Genomic DNA, 25,330 nt, shown 5'->3' with positions numbered 1-25,330 from the left:
ATCAGGCGATTATTATTCGATCGCCAACGGGTCTTTTGCTTGTCCGATGTGATATCTCGATCCTTCCGCGAGACTCGATTTTAAATCATTCGCGTCGATCGATTGTTCGATGACAATTTACTTAATTAAGCAGGCGGAATATATTAGAAAAGGCGAGCGATTATTGGCCGATTTTTCGTCCGCGAGAAGCGGAATCACATTCCGATGAGAAAAGTATTATCACCTTTGAGAAGGCGAGTCGCGATCCTTCAATTTCTTATTGTTCAGTGCCCTAGCGAAGTGTCTATTTCAACGAGCCTTAATGAACCTTAATCTTATTGAGATACGATTTATCGATGCTGCAGAAGCAAAAAACGCGTTTTACGAAAATAAAATGATGTTAAATAAAAACAATGTGACAGAATATATATTTGTTACATTGAGATAAGAAAACTGCAGGCCTAACACTTTTCGCAATCAAATGAAATACATCTTATACATTTTTCTTCTCCTCGTTATCTCACGATAATGCGGCACCGAGAAAAGTCGCGACCAATATTCCTCAGAATTAAGATACAGTTTCATTTAAATCATATAGAGAAAAGAAAGAGCGCTGAATACAAAGTTTGTATTCCGACTGCAGTAGCTTACGTATTTTGTTTACTGGACAATAATATATGACGTGTTGAAACGTGACATTCGGCACTGTGCTGTGGTAAAAATAACGCAACAACGAATTCGATCGGCGAACAAAGTTTTAACGAGAGGGGGAGGGGGGTGAGGGAAAGAGCTAGGGAAGGAGAGCGTGATCGGAAGGGTGATCCTTTCCGAGAAGAAGGCACGTATCGGTCCCTAACAACGTCAAACTGTTCGTTCTTCCATTCGGCCTTTCCCGGCCTCGTTACCGCAAATCGCGTCGGCAAAGCGCAACGGGCAATGCAAAGTTTCAATGAAAATAATGAACGTCGCGCCCGGCTGCGAGAAATGGCTGTTTTCGCGTTGCAATTTGAATCTGCGACTAACGACTTATCTTCAAGGAAACGGGGCGATCGAGTGAATTGCAAAATGCAAAATTAAACGACTATAAGATGCGAAGTGGCTGTTAAGCTGAAAAGAACGCCGACTCTTTCCCTTCGGCTCTCGCGTGCTGTAAAAAAAAATCGCGCTAATATAATTTTATAGATCGCATCATCAATTCTTGAACTGTCTTTTAAAATATCCGCGACGTAAATATGAGTAAGCACGTGCACGTGCGAATATCGTAATGCTACATATCGTAATACTTCACGCGAAACACGTTACGTTTATCGGAATAACGTTTTTCCTTTCCTCCTTATTTTTTATCAAAACAGTCTCAAGGTTGCCGTTGATAAGATGCATGCGTGTCCGCATAGAGATAATTTAAATTATCATAAAGATAACTCCTTAAAGCTTAATTTTTACCATAGACTTTATTTTGACTAAAAATTCGAGAATTTCATTTGTTTCTATTTAAATTTTTAATAATTGAATTGAATCGAATTGAATTACAAAATTACATAATAAAATATACACGTGTATTATTATTATTGTTATTAAGAAACTACCGTAGCTACTCTCGCTTCCAGTACTACTTTTAATTAACGTAATGGAATATCATCTGATTTTCCATTTATCCCGCATAATTAATTCACGTACGTTCGTTTATTTCCCGTATTTGCCCCTAAAGTCGGAGAGAAAGGCGCGCCAGAGGCCGCTCGATACGTAGTCCGGGGGTGGCGTGGTCTCGGTGGCGCGGTTTTCCCTTGCACTCACGTACATACGTACAACGCACACACGTTTAGGACCAACGGAGTACGCGCGGAGCTCTGTACGGGTCGGAGTTGGCGAAGAGAGCGGCGGTACGACCATTCAGAGCTCGACCAGCGCGCCGTGCACATTTCGTGCCTCCGTCTCTCTCACGAGCTCTCGCGTACGCTGGTAAAAGTAGCAGCGCGCGAAGGCGTCGGGTATAACAAAATATAATACGATATTCAGTGACAGTGCGCGGGTTCGAGTTCGATTCGATTCGATCGGAAAGGGAGAGAAAGACGGTGCCTGGCGTTCCGCTCCAGAGGTGAAATTCACGCCATGGCCGACGTCTGAGATCGATCCCCGAGTGTGAGACAGTTTTCCCCATTCTACCCCGTTCTACCCCGGCATCGGTGCCCGTCGACGAGTCTGCGTCGAAGAGTTGCGGCGAGATCTGCGAAACAGGTGAGAGGACGTACGTCGGGCAGCGCGGCGCGCGGCGCGGAGCGCGCCGCGTTTTTCGCTCGCGATATGTTGAATGAAAAGTCTCGCGGAATTTCTCGGCAACGCTGGAAAATGACAGGCCGGGGGACAAGGTACACGAGAATCCCCGCGATCCCCGGCGGAATCGCAAAAAAAACGCGGCCTGATGGTGCTCACCCCCCGCAGACGGATCTCGCGCACCGCGCAGTATGGCCGCTCTCGAAAGGGCGCTTCGCACCCCAATGAAGGGTGGCTTGCGAACGGCGTGGGTGAAACTGCACGTCGGATCACGCGATGGAACCCTTCGCGATTTCCCGTGGGCGTAGCGAGGCACGAAAGCCACGAATAATTTGTGCCGATGCCACGCGGCTTCATTGTTAAATCGCTCATCGCGCGGCCGCTCTCTCGCCGGTTTGCTCCGTTGAGCGGGAACGTCTTTCGTCGGTAAACATTTGTTTCAATTAAATTAATTATGTATTAATTCTGCTGAATTAAATCTTAAGTGAAATTATACAAGAATTAATTTTGCAGATACCGTTGTTTTCTAAACTTCTTTTGTGAAGACATAAAGATATACTGAGATATCGTAGAAATATCGTTTAAAAATTATTAAAATATATAAAATGTATAAAATTTAAAACTATATTATTTTTAATTAAAAATTATTATTAAAGCGAGCAAGAAATTGAAAATGTGGATTCAATTACTCTATTCAGCAATCTAAAAGAACACCTAAATTTTTGGCGCGGATTCGATATATTTTTGAATCGACATATTTTAAATAATTTTAATAGAGTTTTGCAAAGCCGACGAGACACGTGCTAAATACGTAATATCTTGACATCGATCGTGTCTTATAAATAGTAAACTTTGTAACACTGTAACAATAAATATTACAGCGTTGCTTACGATATTACAATTACTCTTCCATTATATGTATTTCAGAAATTTCTTCCGCTTATAAATCAAGATATTTTTGTATTATTTATTTTTTTAAATAACGAAATGTAACAAGGTCTTGATGCAAAAGTTGAAAATGATCATCTTTCAAAGTGAAGTCTTTCAAAGTTTCAAATCTTGTTGAAAAGATTATCATGAGCTTTCCGAGTCGCAGCAAAACTTTATGATTATCACAAACGAAGACTAAACTAATGAGACAAGAGATATACTTTGAATCCATGGAGACAAAAAACTCTCCTTTCTGCAGAATCGTACATTGAAAATATCTGGCGAAAGTACAATCTACCTCTTCGCGAATTTGAGTAAATTTCCGCGTCATTCAGCGAAATCTCCTCAACTCTTTTCGCCGCGTATATCAGCCTGTGACGTCAGGAGATTCGTTATCGACATCGCACGGCAGGAAGGTAGATAACGGGCACTTCTATATCTGGTCGATTTGCCGGTGTCATTATCTTGCGGCATTAGGGGGCGAAAACTGGGTTCGGAAAACCCGGTCGGCGACCCACGTGGCCTATTGATTTTCTCGCCGTCCGACACGCTCTCTCTCCCCCTTTCTCGCTGTCCGCCCGGTTACCGTTGACGCCATTAGGATCTGACGGCCCTTTCGCCATCGCTGTCAATTAACATCGAACGTAGTACTCTCGAAAAAGTACTATGAGTACTCGAGGGCACGCGAATGTCGGCGCACTCTTTACGCAATACGCGAGTCGGAAGTTAGTCGCGCGCGTAATGTCTTATTAAATCGCGCGAACGGGACCAGCGACTCGCTCACGCTTCGCACACGTAATTTTCCCAATGACAACGCGGCCCACGCCGTATTTCTGCTTGAGACAATCGTGAAATCTTCATCGGGCATCATCTGGAAATTGTTCCCTCTCTCTAACAGCTACGACGTTCGTCAGCGTTCACTTAAGAGCTGTCATTTAGGCCGATGTACTTAATCTAGTGTCTCTCGCGATAAAATTGAGATGACAGTATATAATTTTCATAGCGTTATATACATAGGCCATTAATATTTATTAACGGCGGAATATAAAATATCTTAATTTTAGAATCACGAAATACCTATCGAGATATGACTCTCTACAATTATGGATGCGTAATATTGCGCAATTCTAATCACGCCAAATGTTCTCGTCTCTCGATAATCTCTCTTTTTACATCAAAAATATATTCCAAAATGATTACGATCATTTTAAACGGATATTTTTAAACGGAAAGTTTTACGTACATAGTAATAAAGGCTTTATTACTATGTACATGAAATTTCCGTTTAAAACGATTGTAATTATTTTGGAAAATATTTTCATATTATCTCTGAAAACCTGTTATTATTCAACAAAGATATGTAAATGGATCTTTCATACTGTATTTCAACGATGTATATTGATACGGAGTTCATTTTGATAAGTTTTGATGTTAAAAGACAGATTCTAAAGATAAAAATTAACCGATTCGAACGTCATTCTATATCTCTATGAAAATATCCACCATCCTTTTTTACTTCAATTAAAAAAAAATTTTTTTTTATGTTTACGTTTAATATATTTAGAGGAAACCCTGGGAAATTATTTAAAAATCATGACTATATATCTTAAATGTTAAAATGCCGATTACGCTTATCATGTACAGTTGGACTATTGTAGACTCTCTACAAAGAGCTGAGATGTGAATTAATGGGAACAAGGCGATTTGCCATTCTCACGTTATCGCAAAAGATATGTCATCGTTCTTCAGGGAAAGTAATCGATGGAACCGGTGTCTTTGCTTTTACCTCAGATACGTTTAAGTACAGTTTGCCTCAGGCTGACACGCGGCAGTAGACACAGAGGTCGGTTTAGGATCGATAAAAAACATGATGCAACATTTGGCAGGACTTTCATAGGTACCATCATGGCTTACTCAGCACATGCCAGTCATAAGTGCAATGAAGACACTTTAAAAGAACAATCTAAGATATATGATAGAGATTCTAGATCTATGTAAGAAGAGATTCTAGATATATGTAAACTTATAAAAAAACGGTAAACTGTGTAAATGACTGTAAATCAATTTCTAACGTAAGTTAGATAAAAATTAATTCTAACGTTAAATGAAAGAATGAAAATATAAGAGATGCATGGCGAAAATGCATGAAACATATGTAAACAATATTATCTCAAATCATTTTGTAATTTTTTTATCTCGTATAAAATTTAATTTTTTTAAATATCTTTATTTAATAAATATCGTAAGTCAAAAATTAAAAAGAGAAAATAATCGACAAGGCACAACATCCAATCATAAAATTGCATTCGAAAATCCGTTAGATTTATGAAACTATATAGAGGCGACCGTTTCGAAACATAGTCGGGATGTCTGGTCCAAAGTGACGAACATTAGGAACCGGTATTGGAGTAAGGGGTCCTAGATAATGCCTGTAAGGCTTGGACAAAGCCTCTTCCGACGTTCTTTCACGAACGCATGCGTGTATGCGTGTATACACATATACATATGAAAAATGGAACAAGAAATGCTGGTAGTGTATATGCATATACACGCGATATTGTACGCGTGTGGTGTGTTTCTCAGGCAGCTGAAGCAGTACGAGTGCCAGCCTGACGTATTACGGCTTTAGATCAAGGGGATTCTGTAACGTGTAAAAACCCGCAAAGTACAACGGTAGAACCTCATGCAAAATCACGGCAGTAAATATTCATGATGTCCAGATTTCATGCAGAAGCTCGGTAGTTAAAAGAATTATTCACAGGGGAATATAAATGACTTTATTATAGAGCACTTATTATACAGCGAGACGTAATCAGTCATCTGGAAAATCGAACATTTTTATAATTTTTTCATTACGCGATTATTCGTGGTTTCGCCATCGCGATGTGTTTCCTACTTTTAGTGCTTTCACGCTTACTTCCTCATTTCTGCAAAAATCTTTCTCGCTGAGAAAAACAGAACGAGCGGAATGTACGGCAAGATTTGTGTTTGCAGGATTGTAACATGAGACCACGCGATACTCGATGCTAGACATATCGCGAGTGAGATGATATATCATCGTGCGATACGATTAAAGACACGGACACGTGGCGTTTCCAAGGTGTGAACAAATCGCTTCCAACAATTGGCCCACATGACATAATACGGGGTGGAAGGACGTTGACTTTAGCAATTGTGTCGAGAAGTTGGAATTGCATTCTGTTTCCAGACCAGCCGAATATTTTTTAATAGACGATATTTTATAAACTCGTTAATATAATAATACATAGAGATTCTCCAAGAGCTAGGCTCTTTATAATCTCCATAAATAAATTACTGACCCTTCACCTACTCTCTCGTATTATTCCAAGTTTTTTTTATCAATTTTCTAATGTCACACTTTTACGAGAAAAAAATTGAATACATATTTATAAATAAGTAAAAATTTTTCTTTTAATATTCTTGGAGATTTACCGTTTAATCGGCAGATTAAATACGGCAGATTATGTAAAAAAAATACGGCAGGATGTAAAAAAATTGTAAAAATAAATCTTCTTTGAAGACTGTAGGTGTAGGGAACCCTGCAAGCAATTTTCGACATGCCTCAACAAGCACGAACGAAGTACGGATTTGCGTGGATTTGTTCGATTGGATATTCATATAGAAAAAGAAGCTTTGTAACAGCATCTCTGCGGGTTGCCATCCTTATTATTTGCTTCATCAATTTATACTTATCCTAATACTAATTCTATATGTCGTCGTGACTGTGAAGTCGCGGCTGCTGAGTGAACGGCTCGACGCTCCGCTCAGCATGATTTTTCCGGGTCAGTTTAGATTCTATCGCTACTTTTAGCGAAACCGTATTGACGTCCAATCCGTGAAATAAAAAAAATCCTCTTCAATTAAGTAAGTGCGAGGAAGAATATGATCCTCTTGGGAAACAAAAAACATGGAATGAGGAAGCAACAAGCTAACATTCTTATCAGCCAAATAATTTTTTTTACTAAATCTTATCGCATACATATATCACAAATATCGCAAAACGTCTGACACTCTCCTGTTGACATGCTCCGAGAAAATGCTCAGAGTCTGATATTCAACAAATATCTCATTCCGGAATTCTGTGGATGCACGGTCTAAAGTAAACTGGGAGCTGAGCGATCGGCAAATCAGTCGGAATCAACGAGATGAGATGACATTGGCAAGGACGCGGCACGGGCTCGTCGGTCGAACGACAAATCAGACGATCACTAAAATAGATGATATTGCGTGTTTTGTTATTTCATATTAATGAACACGATTAATGAGTGCACGAACGAGCGTAGTGCACCAAAGAACAGGTTTTTGCCGAGAGCAGGTTGTCGATAATAAAAAGGTGTGTATCGATGATCGCGCGTGCCGATTGGCCGGAAGCCTGGCCCGACGAACGTCGTGGTACTGACGCAGAATCCTAATTAATTTTGCGATTATACGACTACGTGTTCTCCAAAACTCACCTTTCCCCGCCAGTCCCGCGGCCGCGCTCGCGACGTAACGTCGACTTCGATCACATGAAGTTATAGCGAAGCGCGTTATAAATAAATGATAGAGCTGAGGGAGTGTAACAACGGAAGCCAATTGTTCTCTTCGTAGTGAATTCGTAGATTCGCGGAAAAAAGTAAGTAAAATTTTAATTGAATAGAAAATGAAATGGACATCGTATAGGAATTGTAATAATAATATTGTGTTTTTCGTCTCTGTACGCTGCAATATTTGTTCGCTGCAGGAATGACATAAGGCAGAAAGACTCGTTTCTAAGAATTTTCAAATTATAAACAAGCAAACATCTTATTGTTAAACTTGGTTTTGTGACGTCATCTTGTGCAATACGCGGTTGCACCTCACAAAGCTTTCCTGTATTTTTCTCTTCTGCGTCAAGCTGCGCTTATTAAATGTTAAGACTCGCACTCTTTTGTCTTGTATACCCGTGTAAATGCCTCGAATTACGCGAATCTCACTACGGTATAAGACATAACAAAAAATTGTATCAATAAGAATAGCAACAAAATAGAAATTATAATATAATTATGTCCTATTAGAGAAATCAAAATATTATCCGTAAGAAATACGATATATAGAAATAATACGATTAATATTATTACTCAGAATTTTCAATAATTACCGGCTCCTATGTATTTCCAGAGTGCAAGCCTTTTTATTCCTGCAAATTATGATAATTTTTAAAAATTAATATTGTAGCATTAAAACAATCAAAATGTGCATTCAACGACTATTTTAAAGAACCTATTATTCGTAGCCGATGGCAAGCAAAGGGCGAACCTGTTGCCTGCTGCGTGTTGCCGAGGATCGCGAGGAATTGGAATAAAAGCGACCTTTCGCCCACGCGGAATCCTCGCCCGTATCCTCGCGCACAGGGAGATACTTCTATCCGAGATATAAATCGACACAGTTCATTACGAAAGATACGCGTTCCCGCGTTCTCGGTCTCTCGACCCGCTTCGCGCGATTGTTAGATGCATTATTCAGGACGAGAAGTCCTTCGGGAGGCAGCCAGCCCTCGGCCATGAAACACCGGATCGCGATTTATACACCGCGCACCGCTTCCATTCCGTTACTTAGAACCGATGAGAGGAAAAACGGGAAGTGTGGAGAGTTAGATTCTCTGCTTCGTTTTATTTTGACGTTTTACGGCACAGATAACGTCGACGAGTCGCCGTTATCTTCATTCTAGGGGGAAATGCAAATATGTTACAAAATAGGACGTCGGTCTTCAAATATATCGTAATATCTTGTGTACAAAATGCACAAGAAAGGTATGTGCGTTATATGCAAGAAGACAAAAATACTTTCCTCTCTCGGTGAACTGAGATACGTAAGAAATATAAGTCTTCAGGAAGTAACCGAACGTCGAAGAATACGCGAAGGAAAGAGGAAACGATTCTACAGTTGGTTTATGTGATTCTCGCGTGACGGGATACGATCGCGTCCATACAATCATCGATTTATTATTCTAGCAGCGCGCGGATAATCAGGGTAGAGGGGTTGTCAACTCGTTACGTAAGACAGTACACAACTACGTTGCACGTATATACCTAAACAAATTGCGACACTATTATCCGCGCGATCTCTCCAAGGCGGAACCGTCGAATGAAAAATCAAGTGGATATCGCCGCTCGGTTGGATCCTTCCGAGTAAAGCCGTGTAAAAACGAGAAACGTAATGAGCATAAATTATCATAAAATCTCACAAGACCTCGAGCGATTTTCTTGATTTATTCTGACGCCAAAAAAGATACAGGCAAAGTACAAGCCAATAGAATGCATTCAGACGTATATACGCGGGAGCATGCGATCGCTTTACACCGCAGCGGCTTTTAAATTACGTAAAAAAAATGTGTGTATTTTCATGCATATCAGTTGGTCGACCACAAATATTTTTTTATCATAGTAAGTGCTCTAATTGCGCAGCGATAAAACTAATCTAAATGGCATTGCGGCATCAAAAAGTATTCGTATTTTGTACGATCGGTTGTTCGAAGTAATTTCGATATGTCGCGGCAACGTGACAGGTTCGCTCGTAAGTTTTATTCTATTCCATATAAAATATCTTAATTTATAAATAAAAGCAAATGTCAGTGAGACAGTGATTTAACCATCAAAGAGTACGAAGGGTTTTCCTTAGCATCATAAATTTATCTTCTATTATTTTAAGATGGGACAAAGTTACAAGACTCTAAATCAATGATTGTATTAAATCCTGTAACATTTATTAATTACATCGAATAATATTAATTTAATAAATAAATATTTAAGACTAATGTGTAAGTCTTTCTTATTGGCGATATGATAAATATTTATATTATAAAATTAGGTTTTTTACTATCATGCGTTTTACTATAATAGCATAATACGAGTAGGACGCTATACGTCAATTCTATTTTACTCGAGACAATGTCGTAAATATAAAATAATAGAAAATGTCATAGATTTAAGAAGAATTCATTTGACGAATGAACGATTGTAAAGTATAATTTTTGTACGTTTCAGAAAGAATGTCGAAGTCAGGGAGCATCAAAGATGATGAGAAGGGGCCCTATGACCCGGTCCCTACCACCGAAAAGGGCAACGACGAGATCAAACTGGAAGCGAAAATGTCGCTTCTCAATGGTGTCACTGTTATCGTCGGTTCCATCATCGGTTCCGGTATTTTCGTTAGTCCAACGGGCGTCCTCAAGTACACCGGAAGCGTGAACGCGAGTCTTCTCGTTTGGACGGCCTCCGGAATTTACTCCATGGTACATATAATCCATCCCTTTCGTTTTTTACAGAGAACAATTTCTCAGTTATCGTTCTACCGATTTTTATTCAATGGATTTCTTTATTAGTTTGATGCCAATTAATGTAATTAATTAAAGTGACGTAACAAGTATCTTTAGTATGGGTGTACAAATAAAATAAAGAATATAAACTGTCACATATGTATGTTAAATTAATTCCTTGTGTTTTTCATGTCTTTCGATAGATAGGGGCTTACTGCTACGCCGAGCTCGGCTGCATGATTAAGAAATCGGGGGCGGATTACGCGTACATCATGGAGACCTTCGGGCCCTTCTTGGCGTTCATCAGACTGTGGGTCGAGTGCATGATAGTGCGCCCGTGCAGTCAAGCCATCGTGGCCTTGACTTTCAGCGTCTACGTCCTCAAGCCACTTTTTCCGGACTGCTCACCACCCGACGAGTCCGTAAGAATGCTCGCCGTCTGCTGCATATGTAAGTAGATAACGAGAAGCATTTCGCGACGCGACACATGAGCGGAAAATCCGGAATACCAAATCAATCTAGTCGGGATATACCCGCGAAATGACATTGTAATAAAAATAATTATACTTGTATTTAATGTAGAATTGATGCGATTGATTCGGCTGTCTCTTTTGCTACCGAAACTGATGAAAATAATGGAAAAGAAATGACGTTTTTGGCGTTATTGTTCACCAGCGTGTAGATCGAGTTTTGCATTCGTAGAATTTTCTTCCGTTTGCGGCTTCGTTATATTAATTTATTTAACGTTACAACACTTTAGAATTAGCATCACGCGACCGAACGCGGATAGAAACCGTCCGATCTGCATGCGGAGGAGCGCAATGTAGCGGCGATTTAAGTTTATCCGCGGAGATACTTGTTGCAATCAAAGCGGGAGCGATGCCGCTCCTATACGCGACAAATAATCACGGCACAATACCCGTGTGGCTGAGGGATTGAACTTGACTGACTCGCGGCGTTCGTCAGTGGTGACGATTTCAAACGATCGCCGACGCAACGTGGCCCGCAGAAAATTCATCTTTCCCACAGCAATCGTGCCCTTGATTTGATAGAATGTCATCCCGGGTGACTTTGACTCGCGCTCTATGATCCCCCGCTCTTCCTCTCTCGACCGCTCCAGCTGTCTTTCAACTCATTCTCAGAGAGCTTCTCTTTGTATCCGCCCGTCCCGAAGGATCGGCCGTCGAGATGTCGTGATTTATCACGTGTCAGACCTCGGACACTCGATTAAATTAATTTATTTCTAATTCATCTTTCTGATTCGTCACTTCGTTTATTTATTTTTGTTTCACGTCCGTAGGTCTTCTTCTTCTTTGCTGTCTTCTTTTTCTGTTGATTTAAACTGTTGGCTTGATTGCAAAATCTAATCGCGTCCCTGCAGCAGATCTTCAGCAAATCTTATTCGGATAAATAATAATTTCTATTTTATTTCGATTCGCTGATTGCAAATTGTGATCGTAAAGCAAGTTAAGTTGTGCGATATTTTTTTTATATATATCTTTTTTTTATTCATGCAAGTTGTAAAAAGATAAAACATTCTGTCTTTCCTTATCAAAATGAGAAAAAAAACATTTTAGGCATTTACTACTTTTATATATTCCTGTTGTAAAAAATGTATATAAAACGTAAAGTATGCAAAACGTAAAGTATGTAGTTTAACATAAATAAACATAACATATATATAATTTAAAACAAATGTAACGTATATAGTTTAAACAAATGTAAATCACCGTTTTTTTACAATTAGATAACAACAATTAACAAGGATAAAAAATAGTAATGTTCATATATAACAATTGTAAACTTAACTTTTACAGCGGTGAGATAAATGTCTTAAATAATATTGTCGAGCAAAAATCTATTTACGAAATTTATTATAAAATTATAAGTAAATTCTTAAAGTATTTTTGAGCAAAGTATTAACCGATAAAAAAATTAATCAATCCTTGCAACCTCCTCTTGATTGCTAAAATTGTTCAGAATGTCACGACGAACGCAAGTGAAAATTGTCACAAGAGAGAAATCTTACGATGCTCCGTACATAAGGAAAAATCATTTATCGAAAGTTTTTCCTCACTCATACGACGACTACTTGCTGGCTCGTACGTACATATCGCTCGGGAATCTCCGATGAAACCACTTACGCATTTCTCGACGAAGCTGCGTACGTACACGGTGGAATTCCCTGAGCAGAGAGAACGACAATATTCTAACGGCCTTGAGCCTCCCTGTGCCATGTATTTCGCCCTTGACGTTTTGTTCCCTCCGCTCATTTTCCAGAAAGGATTCCGCTATTCTTTTCGCGTGGCAAACAAGGTATAGACGGCGGCTCTTAGTCGTCGACACAGTAAATTACTAACAAGACGTAAGAGCTCAAGAATGAAGTCACAAGCCTTCGAAATAATCCTCTAAAAGATAATACAGCAATAAAGAGAAAAGTAAGAGAGCGAAATTAAATTAGACTGAGAAACAATCGCGAGTTAAGAAACGTAAAAGAGAAACTCTTCTGATTTTTATGTAAAATTATGAGACAACGAGATTCTACATGGCATCGTGTTACTTAAACTTTAATACGTATATTCACTCGACATAAAACTTTCTGTTGGCGCGAACATGAAAAGCGGCACGTTCTTCACGACAGACAGAGAATGAAAAGTGGCCTTCAAATTAATATCTCCCCCTTTTGAGCGGCGTGATCGCGCAGCAAGCTACATTGTAATTCGCATCCTTCATACCGATGCGCGCAATAGTAATGACACCCTCTCCGATGGCAGACACTACATGTCTTTTTCTTACCCACCCACGACATGGAAATTACTGAGCGATTATGCATATCGCGGTATTTATTCCCTTTCAATTTCCACGAGTAATCGCAGGAGAGACTCGGGCGTTGGAATCTTTGCATGGCACGATCGAATGCCGATTAATAACAAAAAAATAATAATAATTCGTTCACGGTCGCCAATAGGAATAAACAACCGTGCGGATCGTGTCACTGGGCGTATTCTCGCGGAATTCGAGGACGCACGCAATTTTGCGCACGTTTTCCATGCCGTAACATTCACTTTTTTCCATGTTTTCGCGGGTGAGCGAATAAGATGCGCATTCAATCAAATATCATGGAGCGTTCTCATGAAATATTTAACTAAAATATTAATAAAATTCAGACTACGAAGAATTAAATATTAGCAGTATATTAAATTAATATATGATGTCGAGATAATTGATAATTAATTATTTATTAATTGTTGTTAAATTAATTATTGATCATTCTAGCATTTGCAATTATTAAAATCATCTGGATATCACTGGTACACACTGAACGGTGCGTTTCTTTAAACAGTCTTAATTACGGAATATATCAGAGGATAATTTATACATGATGTATATCACACGACAAAAATCTATTTTTAATGAATTCATTTTGCGAACGAGGATACGACCACGAGCGGACGTATCGTGTTCCTTGCGGTCGTTTGACTGCGCATTTCTTTTGCTTCGATATCACCCCTGTGCGGATCGCATTACAGATACGCAGACGTAATTGCATTTCAGTCATTTTCTCCAGGAGAAAACAATTGACGAAGCATTTCCCTCGTAAATATTTACGCGAAGAAATAGAATAAGCCTGTAAATATTTGCGCGAGATACGATTTCACTTGCGTTTCTCGCAAAAAAAATATTCGACAGGAGATATAAAAAGTATCTTTCAATGAATATACAAAAAACGAGCTTGAAGATACAAAAATATCTGTAAAAATAAAAAAAATATAATTTATTAATTAATGAATTAAATGTTACTACAGTTAACATTTACATGCCGTTATTGCAATGTAATAAAAGGTGGGACTCGAGCGAAATGAATTCTATTCATTATTAAAATTAGTTTGCTGGGTAATAATTAACCTGAGATATCTATCTGAGTAAAAACCTAATACAAATAACATTTTATGATATCGAACTCGTGATAAGTATGATATTTTTCTGGACTATCGGACCATAACGTAAGAAATCTGTTACGTTTGTAATCGACATGATCTTTGAAGAATAGCTTCGAGCGATTGGAAGCCAATCGATCGTTAGCTGAACAAACAAATACCTCTCTTTCTCTCGCTTCCCTTGGAAAATAAATTACATTTATTCTAAATTTTGCATAAATGTACTCGGACAAAAATGCTGTAAAATACAAAGAGACGAGCTGGTTGTCGGCGACGTTGACTGTATATTTGAAGGAAATAAGATTCCGCCATATAGAGTTCTATTTTATTCCTTCCGATGAATCGCTCGACAAACCGGGAATAGGTTTTCCTGAAGGAAAATGAATCGCGGACGCGGACATTCGATCGACGACGAAGATGTCATTTGCAAATAAATGACGCGTTGCGTTTCTCAATATTTATACAAGTTTATCGAGTGCCTTAAAAAAGATTATAAATTACGAATAAAGCTTCCTATTTAGAGAAATCTAAAAAGTATATTGACCTCTTTTCTCTTTTTTTAAAGAAAATGTTTTTTCCTATTTATTTATCATTCTCTTATATTTTATTTATCTCAAATGTTTCAAATAAAATTAGGAAAAATATATTGTTAATATTATTTGTAAGTGGAAAAAGTATTTAATTAATTAGTAGAAAAAGTATATATATATATATATATATATAATTAATGAAAAAATCGCAATGTTAATAAACGATTCATTAATTAAACTGGCCATGAAAATCTGAAAGAGATTTAAATCGAACGATCCTGCCATTCCCTTACATGTATATATATATATCCACATACACATAAATATTTGATTTAATTTTGTTTTTTTTTCGTACGAATGAATGACAATGCGTTTCCATTTCACGCTAGCAAGTGATACAGATCAATGACCAGAGCGAGCGTCTGTCCGCATCTTCCCGCCTCATTCGTGTAAAGTGCAAGGATTCGCGATTGAACTGATTCATTAATCGTTATTCCTAATTATAGCTGACATTCGCTGATGAATTGACAAATCAACTGTAGCAGTGCACACTCGTTGTGAGAAATGTTCCATAACTCTCTGTGACAAAACTTCTATTTTCAATAGACACAAGTTGAAGAGATTTAATTTGGGATTTAATAAAGCCTTTAACAGATCGTTTGAGATGGATTTAAATGTTACACGCGTTAATCACGACGACACGTGGACGGGCCGGTGGAAAGAAGACGATCGACGCAGACTGAGTGGAAACGTCGATGCGAGACCGCTCGCTCGAGTCAAAAGCCTAATGGCAATCACGCTTCATTGTGAACAAATGTAATTTAATAACCTGACAACTGGCCACCACAACAGTATAATTCATGAATTCACCAGTGGGGGGATAACGGGACGAAAAGGAAGGCGAAGGAAGGAAAGACAAAACGGGCGGGCCAGGGGAGGAGGAAGAGGAGGAAATCCGTAGACGGCGCGTCAAAGGGGAAAGGGCGAAAGGGGGAAACGGAGTCTCGCGATATTTCTGCGAGATGTTGCATCAGTCTCTCCCGGCGTTTCTTCTTCCTTTTGTTCTAAGCATCTAAGCGAATCCGTCAAGGACGCTCGGCGTCTTCGAGCGACGACGAGAGCGAAATCTTTTCGCCAAACTCTGACTAAGGGACTAAATCGTTTATTCGATTGGCATTATCCTTTGCGTAAATCGAGCATTCACGATTGTCCCTTTAACTGTATGTAATTCCTCTATAAATGAGGAAACAAAGTACTTAAAGAGGCTGAGGCGAGTAGGCAGAAGAACAATAGATATTCAATTGAAAGGCAAAATAATCGTTATGTGTGATATACAAACCTTTGACTATATAAATATGGACTGCTAGTCCCCCACTTTTATTTACTATGTAAAAGACATATACCTGGTGCCGAACTGAAGTTGGTTGAGGTATCGAATTTCGATTTTTAGGCTTCACTCCAGTCAGTAAAAAAATGTTAAATATGTCAAAATGTATTAAATGTTAGAGAGCCGGAAAAAATCTCAAATTGACGGAAAGAAATTAAAAATAGACTAAAACCTTTCGTTTACACGTCGTAAACACGCTGATTTCACAGGTGCTTTTCCCCTCCCCGCAGAAAATTACTGACTGGGGTGGAGTTTACATCTTCCAGCTTAGCGACACGTATGAAGTTAATTACTATCGGTCCATACTTATATAGTCAAATACATTTCTGCCTTTACTTTAAATCATATTTTTTACCTAAAAATGTAAGTGAATTTTTAATTACAAAATATAAAATATATACAAATGCGATAAAATTCGTAATATAAAAAATTAGAAAAATTATAATCAAAATTATTATTAAAACAAAAACCTATAATTTGTTTTGTAAAAATCAATGAATACCATGAATTTATGAATTAATATAATATTTGTATTTGTGAAATTTGGAATCTTCAATAAAAGAGACAATCGATCAGTCGACCACAAATTTTCTCCCTGCTTCGTAAATTAGAATATACCCTATTTTTCTAAGAAAAATTGATAACACGTATGTTTCCACTCTGTTAAATATTGATAAAGTGACAAAATTACAACCGGTTCGAAGCTAACATAACTCAGGGAACGATAATGATCTCTCGTTATCATAAAGTTAAGGTCACATAAGTATTTCAAAGTGAACAACACACGTGGAACCGGGTGGCACGCGCGACACCACACATGATTCTTAATTAGATTGACTTGGGTGTCGCTTATGTGAATCGTAATAGGTTCATACAGCACACTTGCTGCAGGCGATGTATTGAGCGTTGAAAACTAAGATTTACTCACAAATTGGCGGCCCGAGGTGCCTTTTCAATCTTGCTCTTAACGAAAGAAATAATATATATGCACACAAGCGTTTGAATACATCTTGATTGCGGGATAATTACCTCGACTATTCGCGTTGATTGTTTCAGGTATTCTCGCTTTCATAAATTGCTGGGACGTCAAGTGGGCGACGAGAGTGCAGGATATCTTCACGTACGCGAAACTACTCGCGCTATTCGTAATAATCTTCACCGGGGCGTATCAGCTTTGCACCGGTAAGTTTGTTCGTTATCGTAAGTATATTGACAAGATAAAGTTTCGCACATAGAATTTAAAATTCGTAAAACAGATGTACGAGTTTGGAAAAAAATTAACAAAAACTAACGAATAGGAAACTAAAGAATAGGAAATGAAGGAAACTATACATTTAAAAATATTAATGTGTATTAAAATAAATACGTCTACAACGCAAAATAATCCAATTTAACGAGATAACTATATGAGCATTGTATTTTTTTTTAATGTTATAATTTGATGAAGAATTAAATAGTTAATATCTCTTCGTATCGCGAAATATTTCACGAAGACGGAAAATTAAATCTCTTCTATCCAATATCTTCGAAGTAGCACGCGAGATAAATTAATAATACAAAGCGGATAGGCTTGCTAGAACGTATTACGAGGTGAAAGGTCAACGACATCGCTCGATCGCGTGCAGTTTGCGGCGATTTGCAACGATCCCGAGTGACGCTAATCAGCGCCACGTGATCGCGTTCTCCGGTTTTCGTGCATCGTGAACTTTTCTCGTTCCCCGTAACGCGAACGATTTCACGAAGTATCGAGGCACCGCGGTCCACGGTGTATTATGTATGTACTTTCAACAAGTCGAAAGAATCGATCGATTGCGTCAGACAGACTTTCTCTTCGCGAACGAATTGTCTAATCGGTCGATAGTTCCAAGTGTTTTTTCGACACGCCGATCGTATCTCTCGTGACGCTCCTTCCGTTTTTGCTGGCAAGAATAAAATCACGAGGTGCATATAAAATTAATTGAATAGACACGACTTGTTCTCTGTTGAAGATATAAGATTCCATTACATATAAAAATATGCAGCTGAGAAAAATTTCTTGCAAGAGCGCACCCGCAACTAAGCTTAGCATTAAAAATGAATCAAAATTTTAAGAAACGTCACATAGGAAGATTTTGGACGGAGAATCGAATACGCGATGGAAGTTGGACGTTTTTTCAGCAACGTACGCTTGCCGGACGAGACAATTTACCCAATCAAAAAGGTGCGCAGGCGATGCGACGTAGTCGGTGTGCGTGCAAGGAATCGCTTAAATTGGACTATTCAACGAACCAAATGGTTCCTTGACCGTGGCATGCGACAATCATCTCAATTCTGACGAAACTTTTCTTCGATCTTACACGCCACGGAACCTCATACGCGCGCCTTTCGTCAACGGTCCCGCTCAAAACCTCTTTCCGCATGAAAGAACTGATTAAAAAGAGACTCTAATTGAAATACAGTAAATGGAAATGTCAGTTAGAACTAGTTACTACGATTAAGATATGTAAATGAATCATTTTGTAGTTATACGCCTGCGTTTTACGTAATGTGAACAAGCTAGAGAAAATATTAAAAATTGGTTGTCACTTAAAATTACACGTTAATTATATATGTTGAACATTTAAGAACTAATTATATTGACCATTTAAAAATTGATTACTCTCATACGAAATAAATATTTTCGACGTCGATGAAATTTCATTTTCTCAGGACACACGCAGTATTTCACGTTCGACAACAGCAACACGGAAGTCACGTCTATAGCCCTCAGTTTTTATTCAGGCCTGTTCGCTTACAACGGCTGGAACTACTTGAACTTCATAATTGAAGAACTGAAGGACCCCGTTAGGTGAGAACCAAGCCCGTCACGCATTAAATTAAACGCGATTCAAAGTTCATAATTGAACGTTAATTCGGCGACAATGGTCGCCACGGAGAATCCGTTTTACTCCCGCACGCTTATAACCATGCATTTATTTAGGAATCTGCCGAAGGCCATCTACATCTCGTGCGCTCTCGTTACGATCGTCTACGTCTTTACGAATATGGCCTTTTACACGACTCTCAGCCCCGTCGAGGTGCTCGGTAGCGAAGCTGTGGCTGTGGTAAATAACAGCAAACATACCTTTCCTATAAAAAGCGTAGTTTCTTAAGCGTCTTAATTAAAAGAAACGTGAATTGAAAAATACAAAAATTAAATTTTATCTTAATAACCAAATAATTTTCATCTATATATTGTTATCATAATGTATACTCATTCATTCTAGTCCATATCTATGAGTAATATTTATATATTACGTCCATTTGCGTTATTTTCACTTTTACTTTTTTGTTAAAATTATTAACCGTATTAAAATTAACTATTATATATGGACTGATAATTTTTAATTCTAAAATAATTATTTCGCTATTTAAAACTTCTAAATTATCTTTATCATCCGCAGACATACGCAAACAGATTGTTCGGCGTAATGGCGTGGACGATACCGGTCTTCGTGGCTCTATCTACATTTGGTGCGGTTAACGGCATTTTACTCACGTCCTCGCGACTTTTCTATGCGGGTGCCTGCGAGGGTCAGATGCCGGAGATACTGACGATGATCCAAATTAACAGAGTGACACCTGCGCCCGCCGTAATTTGCATGGTAAACTCAATTCTCTTTAATTCATGTATAAGCTTTCATAAAAATATAAATCGGCTGAAGACTATGATATTGGTCGCTAACATATTAATACGTCGTGTAAAATGCATTCGATCAATAACATAGTAAATTTTTCCTAACAACGTAGATACGTAAAATCATATACTTATGTGATCATATATGAATCTTGTTAGTGTAGGTAAGATAATATTTAATTTTTTTTAAGAAATTTATCTTTAAGCTAATAAAAAAGTTCAATCATGTAGAAATTACTAAATTTATTCTATTATTAATTCTTAATAGATCATATATGATTTCCTTTCGACAATCAATTTCGCGTCGATTTTTTTTTATATCTCTATATATGTTGGGAAACAACTATTAAATTTTCGCGTACAACACAAGCCAACACTTCCTGCTTGTTGACCAACGTGATTGCTGCCAGACTCAGCAAACACAGGAGCACAATTTAACGGATAAAATTGTTTCCACCACCTTGTTGCGGCGATCAAATTTACTCTGTCAGAATTAAAGGCACCGTCTGTCACGATGAACGTTAATTGAAAACACAATATTTTTGTTCCAGGCCCTGCTGTCCATGCTGTACCTGTGCTCTTCCAACATTTTCCGTCTCATCAATTACGTCGGCTTCGCCACATGGGTACGTATACGATTTTCGCACTCGCCGTGTTTTCTCTTATAACGGAAATAAGTGTCGCGTAATGTTTTCATGCGCGAAGAGATAGCCGTTTCGTTACCGTGGCCATGACTTCAGATTTTTTTCCTATAATTAACTCAAAGCAGCCGACCGACTTTCTCCCCAACTTTGTTACACGAATGATACTTGAGTTATAAAGGTCGCGCAGCGTGATTGTCACGCGCGATCACGCGATAATTATTTCTTAGAAGCTTATGTACCTGTCCACGATGAATTAGCTCAAGTGGAACAGTAATAATTTTCCAATTAGTCGACGACATCACTTGATGCAATTAGCTTTGGATCGTCGTTGGATCGGTACATATAAGCCCTCTTCATTAAAATATAGCTGCTCCGTAATGCCGCGTATTATGTTGTCATGTAGCGTTACTATAGAATATACATTCAAACCTATCTACCAACAGATATGGGACAGATTTTTGTTTGTAAATTTATAATCTCGATTCTTATGTCTGTATAATATGTATATACTTGATCTGTTTTCGAACCCTTTCAACATTCGTACTTTAATTTTAAACATTAACGTTATTTTTAATCTCGACACGGAGATACACATTTGTACATTATTAAATTGAAAAAATTAATGTGGCTTTTATTAAATTATAATTTCTAACTTTTTAATTGTCAAATAATTTTTTGTCCCACTTTAATTCGTCACGTCTAAAAAATTGTAATATCTCGTCAGCAATATTATTTTTAACAAGTGTTTAAAATATTACTGCTTAATATCTAAAAAAAAATAATAAAAAATTAAATATTACTTTTCAAGTAATTATTTTAATTATTTACAAATTCTTTTGATTTCTTTTAGGATTATAATTTCAATTTATATTTACGACAAAATTTTTTAATTCAATTTGCAGCTCAGCATAGGCGTTTCCGTGCTGTGCCTTCCGTGGCTCAGGTGGAGTCAGCCGAACTTGCCGAGGCCGATTAAAGTGAATCTCATCTTTCCGATCTTCTATATTCTTGCCACTCTCTTCGTTACGATTGTGCCGATGTACGCGAGTCCCGTTGAAACCGGTGAGCATCCCATCATCGATAATTCGTAATGATTGTTTAAAGAATATCTCAAGAAAGCGCAATATTCTCTCTGTCTAAGGATACGGTTGTCTGATGATATTCTCCTCCATACCTGTCTACCTCATATTCATCGCGTGGAAAAACAAGCCGAAATTCTTCCAAAGAGGAGTCGGTAAGTTCAACGAACGAAATACAATACACGATATATTATCAATTTTAATTAAGTATTAATACATCGAACGTTATAATAGATGCGATATTCGCAGAAATTTTCGGTTGTTGAAAATTATGGTTGAAAAAATATCAAATAACTTTCTTTGTTTTATAAAAATTAAGATTATTGACCGTACTGCTTTAAGAATAAAACTGGAAGATAGAGAGAGAAAAAATAGCAAGCGCTCTAAATTTACTCCAGTCAAGATCGCAGAGTAATTTAATAAGACACACGTCCGTTATATTTTAATCTGTAATTTAAGAAATTATCTGTACGGTCGCGAACAATCTTTCGTTTCGTTTTTCTCTTTAACTGATTTATTCCCGCAGGCGCCGTCACCCAAACTTTGCAGAAGCTGATGGTAGTCGTGGGGCCACAAAAGGCAAAGGTTTCAAAACACTTAACATAATTTTACTCTTGTCATGTCACGCATGTTTAGCACCCATCTATTTTCTTTGCTTCCGTCTCTTATCCAATTGGAAATATCTGGAAATAGGATTCTCTCATCTTTCAAAATCTCATGATTTATGCATGCATATCTCTAATTGTTATCACGATTTCTCTTCGATCTATCATGCATTTATATTTTATATCGCACACTTATTAACTGTCTTTTATTATATTATACAATATATTATAAAAATATTGTATTTTATAAGCTTTCAAAAATAATGTATTTAAATTTTTGCTTGCCGCCTGTTCATCTTGCCTATCATTTCTTCAGTTTGGAAACCAGCGATCTTTTTAATGCACATCGCGACTTTGTTTCAATTTATTCTACAGTACATAATCTTCTAAAATCTTGACATTTCTTTCGAACTTGAAGAGTTTAATGATCGTTTTATCGGTCGCAAGTAATTAATTGGGTACAATTGCCAGCGCTTTCACCTAAGTTATCCAGGGCATCGTTGAGATTTGATTTCGCACATCACACATACACACATCGACATCACAGACACACATTCAAACATACCAGATCGAATCTCTCTCTCAGAGAGCCCTATTAACTCAGATATCAGCGACTAACAGACGCGATTGATCGCGCTCCCTTTGCTAGAACCGCACTTGCATCTATAACGATCTCGGGTCACCGCGGCCATCACGTTTGTATAACACCTCGCTCGCTCTTGTTACAGTAAGCACGACAAGGCTGCTGCAAAAGATAATGCTGGTGGTCGGCAAGTCGAAACCCGCTCAGGTGTAAACAGTCAAGACAAATCGGATCGAGATCGAAACGGCGAAGGCGAGGCCTCTTTGGAAGCGGAAGTCGCGGAGGATTTTCGTCGATCTTCGAGTTGTAGTCGATGATAACCAGTCTCCTCCTTTTATCGAGAAAGAACGAGATTGGTTGGCATATCGGTCTTCTGCTGGATCGAGCGGAATTATTCTCTTGACTTTTCCGGATTAGAAAAGGAGCGTCCTAGAACAAGAGGCAGCCATATCGAGTGTTAGGACGCCGAAGGGAAGGGATGAAATTAGGACGAAACGGCTCGTCTTCCAGGATTCGGATCTCGTCCTTGGCAGGCGCTCCCGGCAGTACCTGCTCGCCTAAATCACGAAGCAAGGCTGCTGTCTCTCGTACGATTTCACAACGAAGAGAGATATACGCGAGATGACACGACTGCACGCTTCTGAATTAATTAATCTTACTCGACAGCGTCGAAGTTCTCATGCTTTCACAAAGATAAGTTAAGTGCGATCGATAATTTTATATTAGCGCTGTCAGTATATGCAATGCCGTTGTTTCTCTGTGTTGCAGATATTATCCGTAGAATAATTGTAAATCTTTAATAATTTGCTCGAGTACAGAATATAATAATTATAAAGATTTATATATATATGTATATGTTATATATATATATATATATATATAAGATTTATATATATATATATATACATATATATACATAATAAACTAAATATTGCGTATTTCTGAATTATCTGAATAATTGATAAAATAATTGGATATCCCTTGGAGATATGTGATTAATTCATCGCGAATACTGATAGCGTTATTATTATAAAGCGTCATGAGGAATTTTTTTTTTTAAACACCAGTTACGTCATGTTTGTAAATCCCACATATATTTGGATATCGAGATATCATTTATCGCCGTATGAAAGTGATTTCCATCGTGATTAAATTTGATTCACTCATCTTGCGGAAATTAGAAATAATACGTGATGCGTTACAAACATTTTTTGTAAAGCAAAATTTTAATTCTAAAACTCATAATTCTATTTATATATAATTTAAGAAACTAGTTTTAAATTTTGATCTTAATGAATGAAGAATTCATGTACGCGTGTGAATTACATTATGCAAAAGAGAGAGAGCCTTCTTCCTCAAATTAAATTAATTACTGAGTCCATAAGTGCGAGCAGAGGAGAGCTTGATAAATAAATTATTACACGCGATTCTAATATATACTATATGAATCAAGAAATCGCGTCAAAGATATGTGTATACTTCTAAATAGCCTACAAGCAATACACGTATCGTATTCGGGACGGAGAAGAGAAACGGTTGCGACCGCGAGTCTCATCGCGGTTTACATTTTTCTCCGTGCGAATGACCTATAGAACCAACGGAGGAGTTGAATTAAATAATCCGACCGGCGTGCCAGAAAGGTTGAGATAACGTGTCACTGTAATTAATTAAGCACTGTTTAAGCTGTTAGTCTTACAATTATAGTCGTAGCGTTCGTTCAATAAGCGATGTTTGCTGTATGTTGTATCGTGATCCTCCTGTTGCCTGTTCCTCGTTATCTCAACACCGTTGTAGCTTTTGGCACTCGGACGCGTTTGTAATTGAACTCTAACCGAGAATCGTCCGACATACGCTGGCGAACATTCCATACATTTACGGTGCCGCTTCTTTTCGTTTTCGACACGCATCCGCGATCCGGTTTCGTTTTAGATTAAAACTAGGGATGCAAATATCCGCAAACGATATCGTTCCTGCTCGTTTGCTATTACTTTAATATCCGTGGAAAATAAATTTTTTTGCAGGAATAGCGTAACGCGTTAACGTTTTCAATTATCAAATAGCCGAAGTGCGTGCCGCAAACTCGCTTTAACACTAGAACCGCGGCGATTTGGGCCTCTCCTAGAACTGCGGATGGATTATTTATGATTTATATTACTTTTTTTGTGATTTTTTGTCGACAAAGTGGTCACTAAATAATATATTTTTCTTAATACTAATAATTTAGTCTACGCATAGCTACAGTCAACGACAATGGAAAAGAAAAGCTATCATGGGTAAAAAATGGCACAGCCGCGGTTTTAGTTTTAAGAGAAAAGACTTCTTTAGAAAATTATTAAAGAAGGACTAACGAAAAAACTGTGATTAAATATAGATGCTAACATGTATACTTTTATCCCTCGAGTATTTTTGTGGTTTCGCTGAAAATGTTGTAA

At 37.9% G+C, this 25,330-nt stretch overlaps 1 protein-coding gene and 1 long non-coding RNA gene across 5 annotated transcripts; one reads left to right on the top strand and one right to left on the bottom strand.

The window, feature by feature from the left end:
* Positions 1 to 1,840: 1,840 nt before the first annotated feature.
* On the top strand, positions 1,841 to 23,736 carry LOC105455700 (Y+L amino acid transporter 2). Of its 4 annotated transcripts, XM_011699204.1 has the most exons (12): positions 1,841 to 2,214; positions 10,206 to 10,453; positions 10,681 to 10,927; positions 17,389 to 17,514; positions 19,021 to 19,159; positions 19,292 to 19,415; positions 19,755 to 19,955; positions 20,539 to 20,613; positions 21,534 to 21,693; positions 21,773 to 21,865; positions 22,237 to 22,295; positions 23,044 to 23,127. In XM_011699204.1, the coding sequence occupies exons 2-12, from the start codon at positions 10,211 to 10,213 to the stop codon at positions 23,044 to 23,046; spliced, it is 1,470 nt and encodes a 489-aa protein (XP_011697506.1). In that variant the 5' UTR covers positions 1,841 to 2,214; positions 10,206 to 10,210; the 3' UTR covers positions 23,047 to 23,127. The 4 variants fall into 4 exon arrangements, with proteins under 4 accessions (XP_011697506.1, XP_011697505.1, XP_011697502.1 ...); XM_011699203.1 differs by lacking the exon at positions 22,237 to 22,295 and having other exon boundaries at positions 23,044 to 23,736; XM_011699200.1 differs by lacking the exon at positions 23,044 to 23,127 and having other exon boundaries at positions 22,237 to 22,465.
* Positions 7,139 to 8,786, bottom strand: LOC105455699. The gene is made up of 3 exons (XR_975147.1): positions 8,443 to 8,786; positions 8,321 to 8,359; positions 7,139 to 7,409 (listed from the first exon to the last, which is right to left on the bottom strand). It is a non-coding gene; the product is annotated as an uncharacterized LOC105455699 (long non-coding RNA).
* Positions 23,737 to 25,330: the final 1,594 nt, after the last annotated feature.

This window comes from Wasmannia auropunctata, unplaced genomic scaffold, assembly GCF_000956235.1.
Source record: "Wasmannia auropunctata unplaced genomic scaffold, wasmannia.A_1.0 LD335883.1, whole genome shotgun sequence".
NCBI classification, from domain to species: Eukaryota; Metazoa; Arthropoda; class Insecta; order Hymenoptera; family Formicidae; genus Wasmannia; species Wasmannia auropunctata.
The sequence above is the reverse complement of the archived record's forward strand: the minus strand, read 5'-3'. Positions and strand labels throughout refer to the sequence as shown.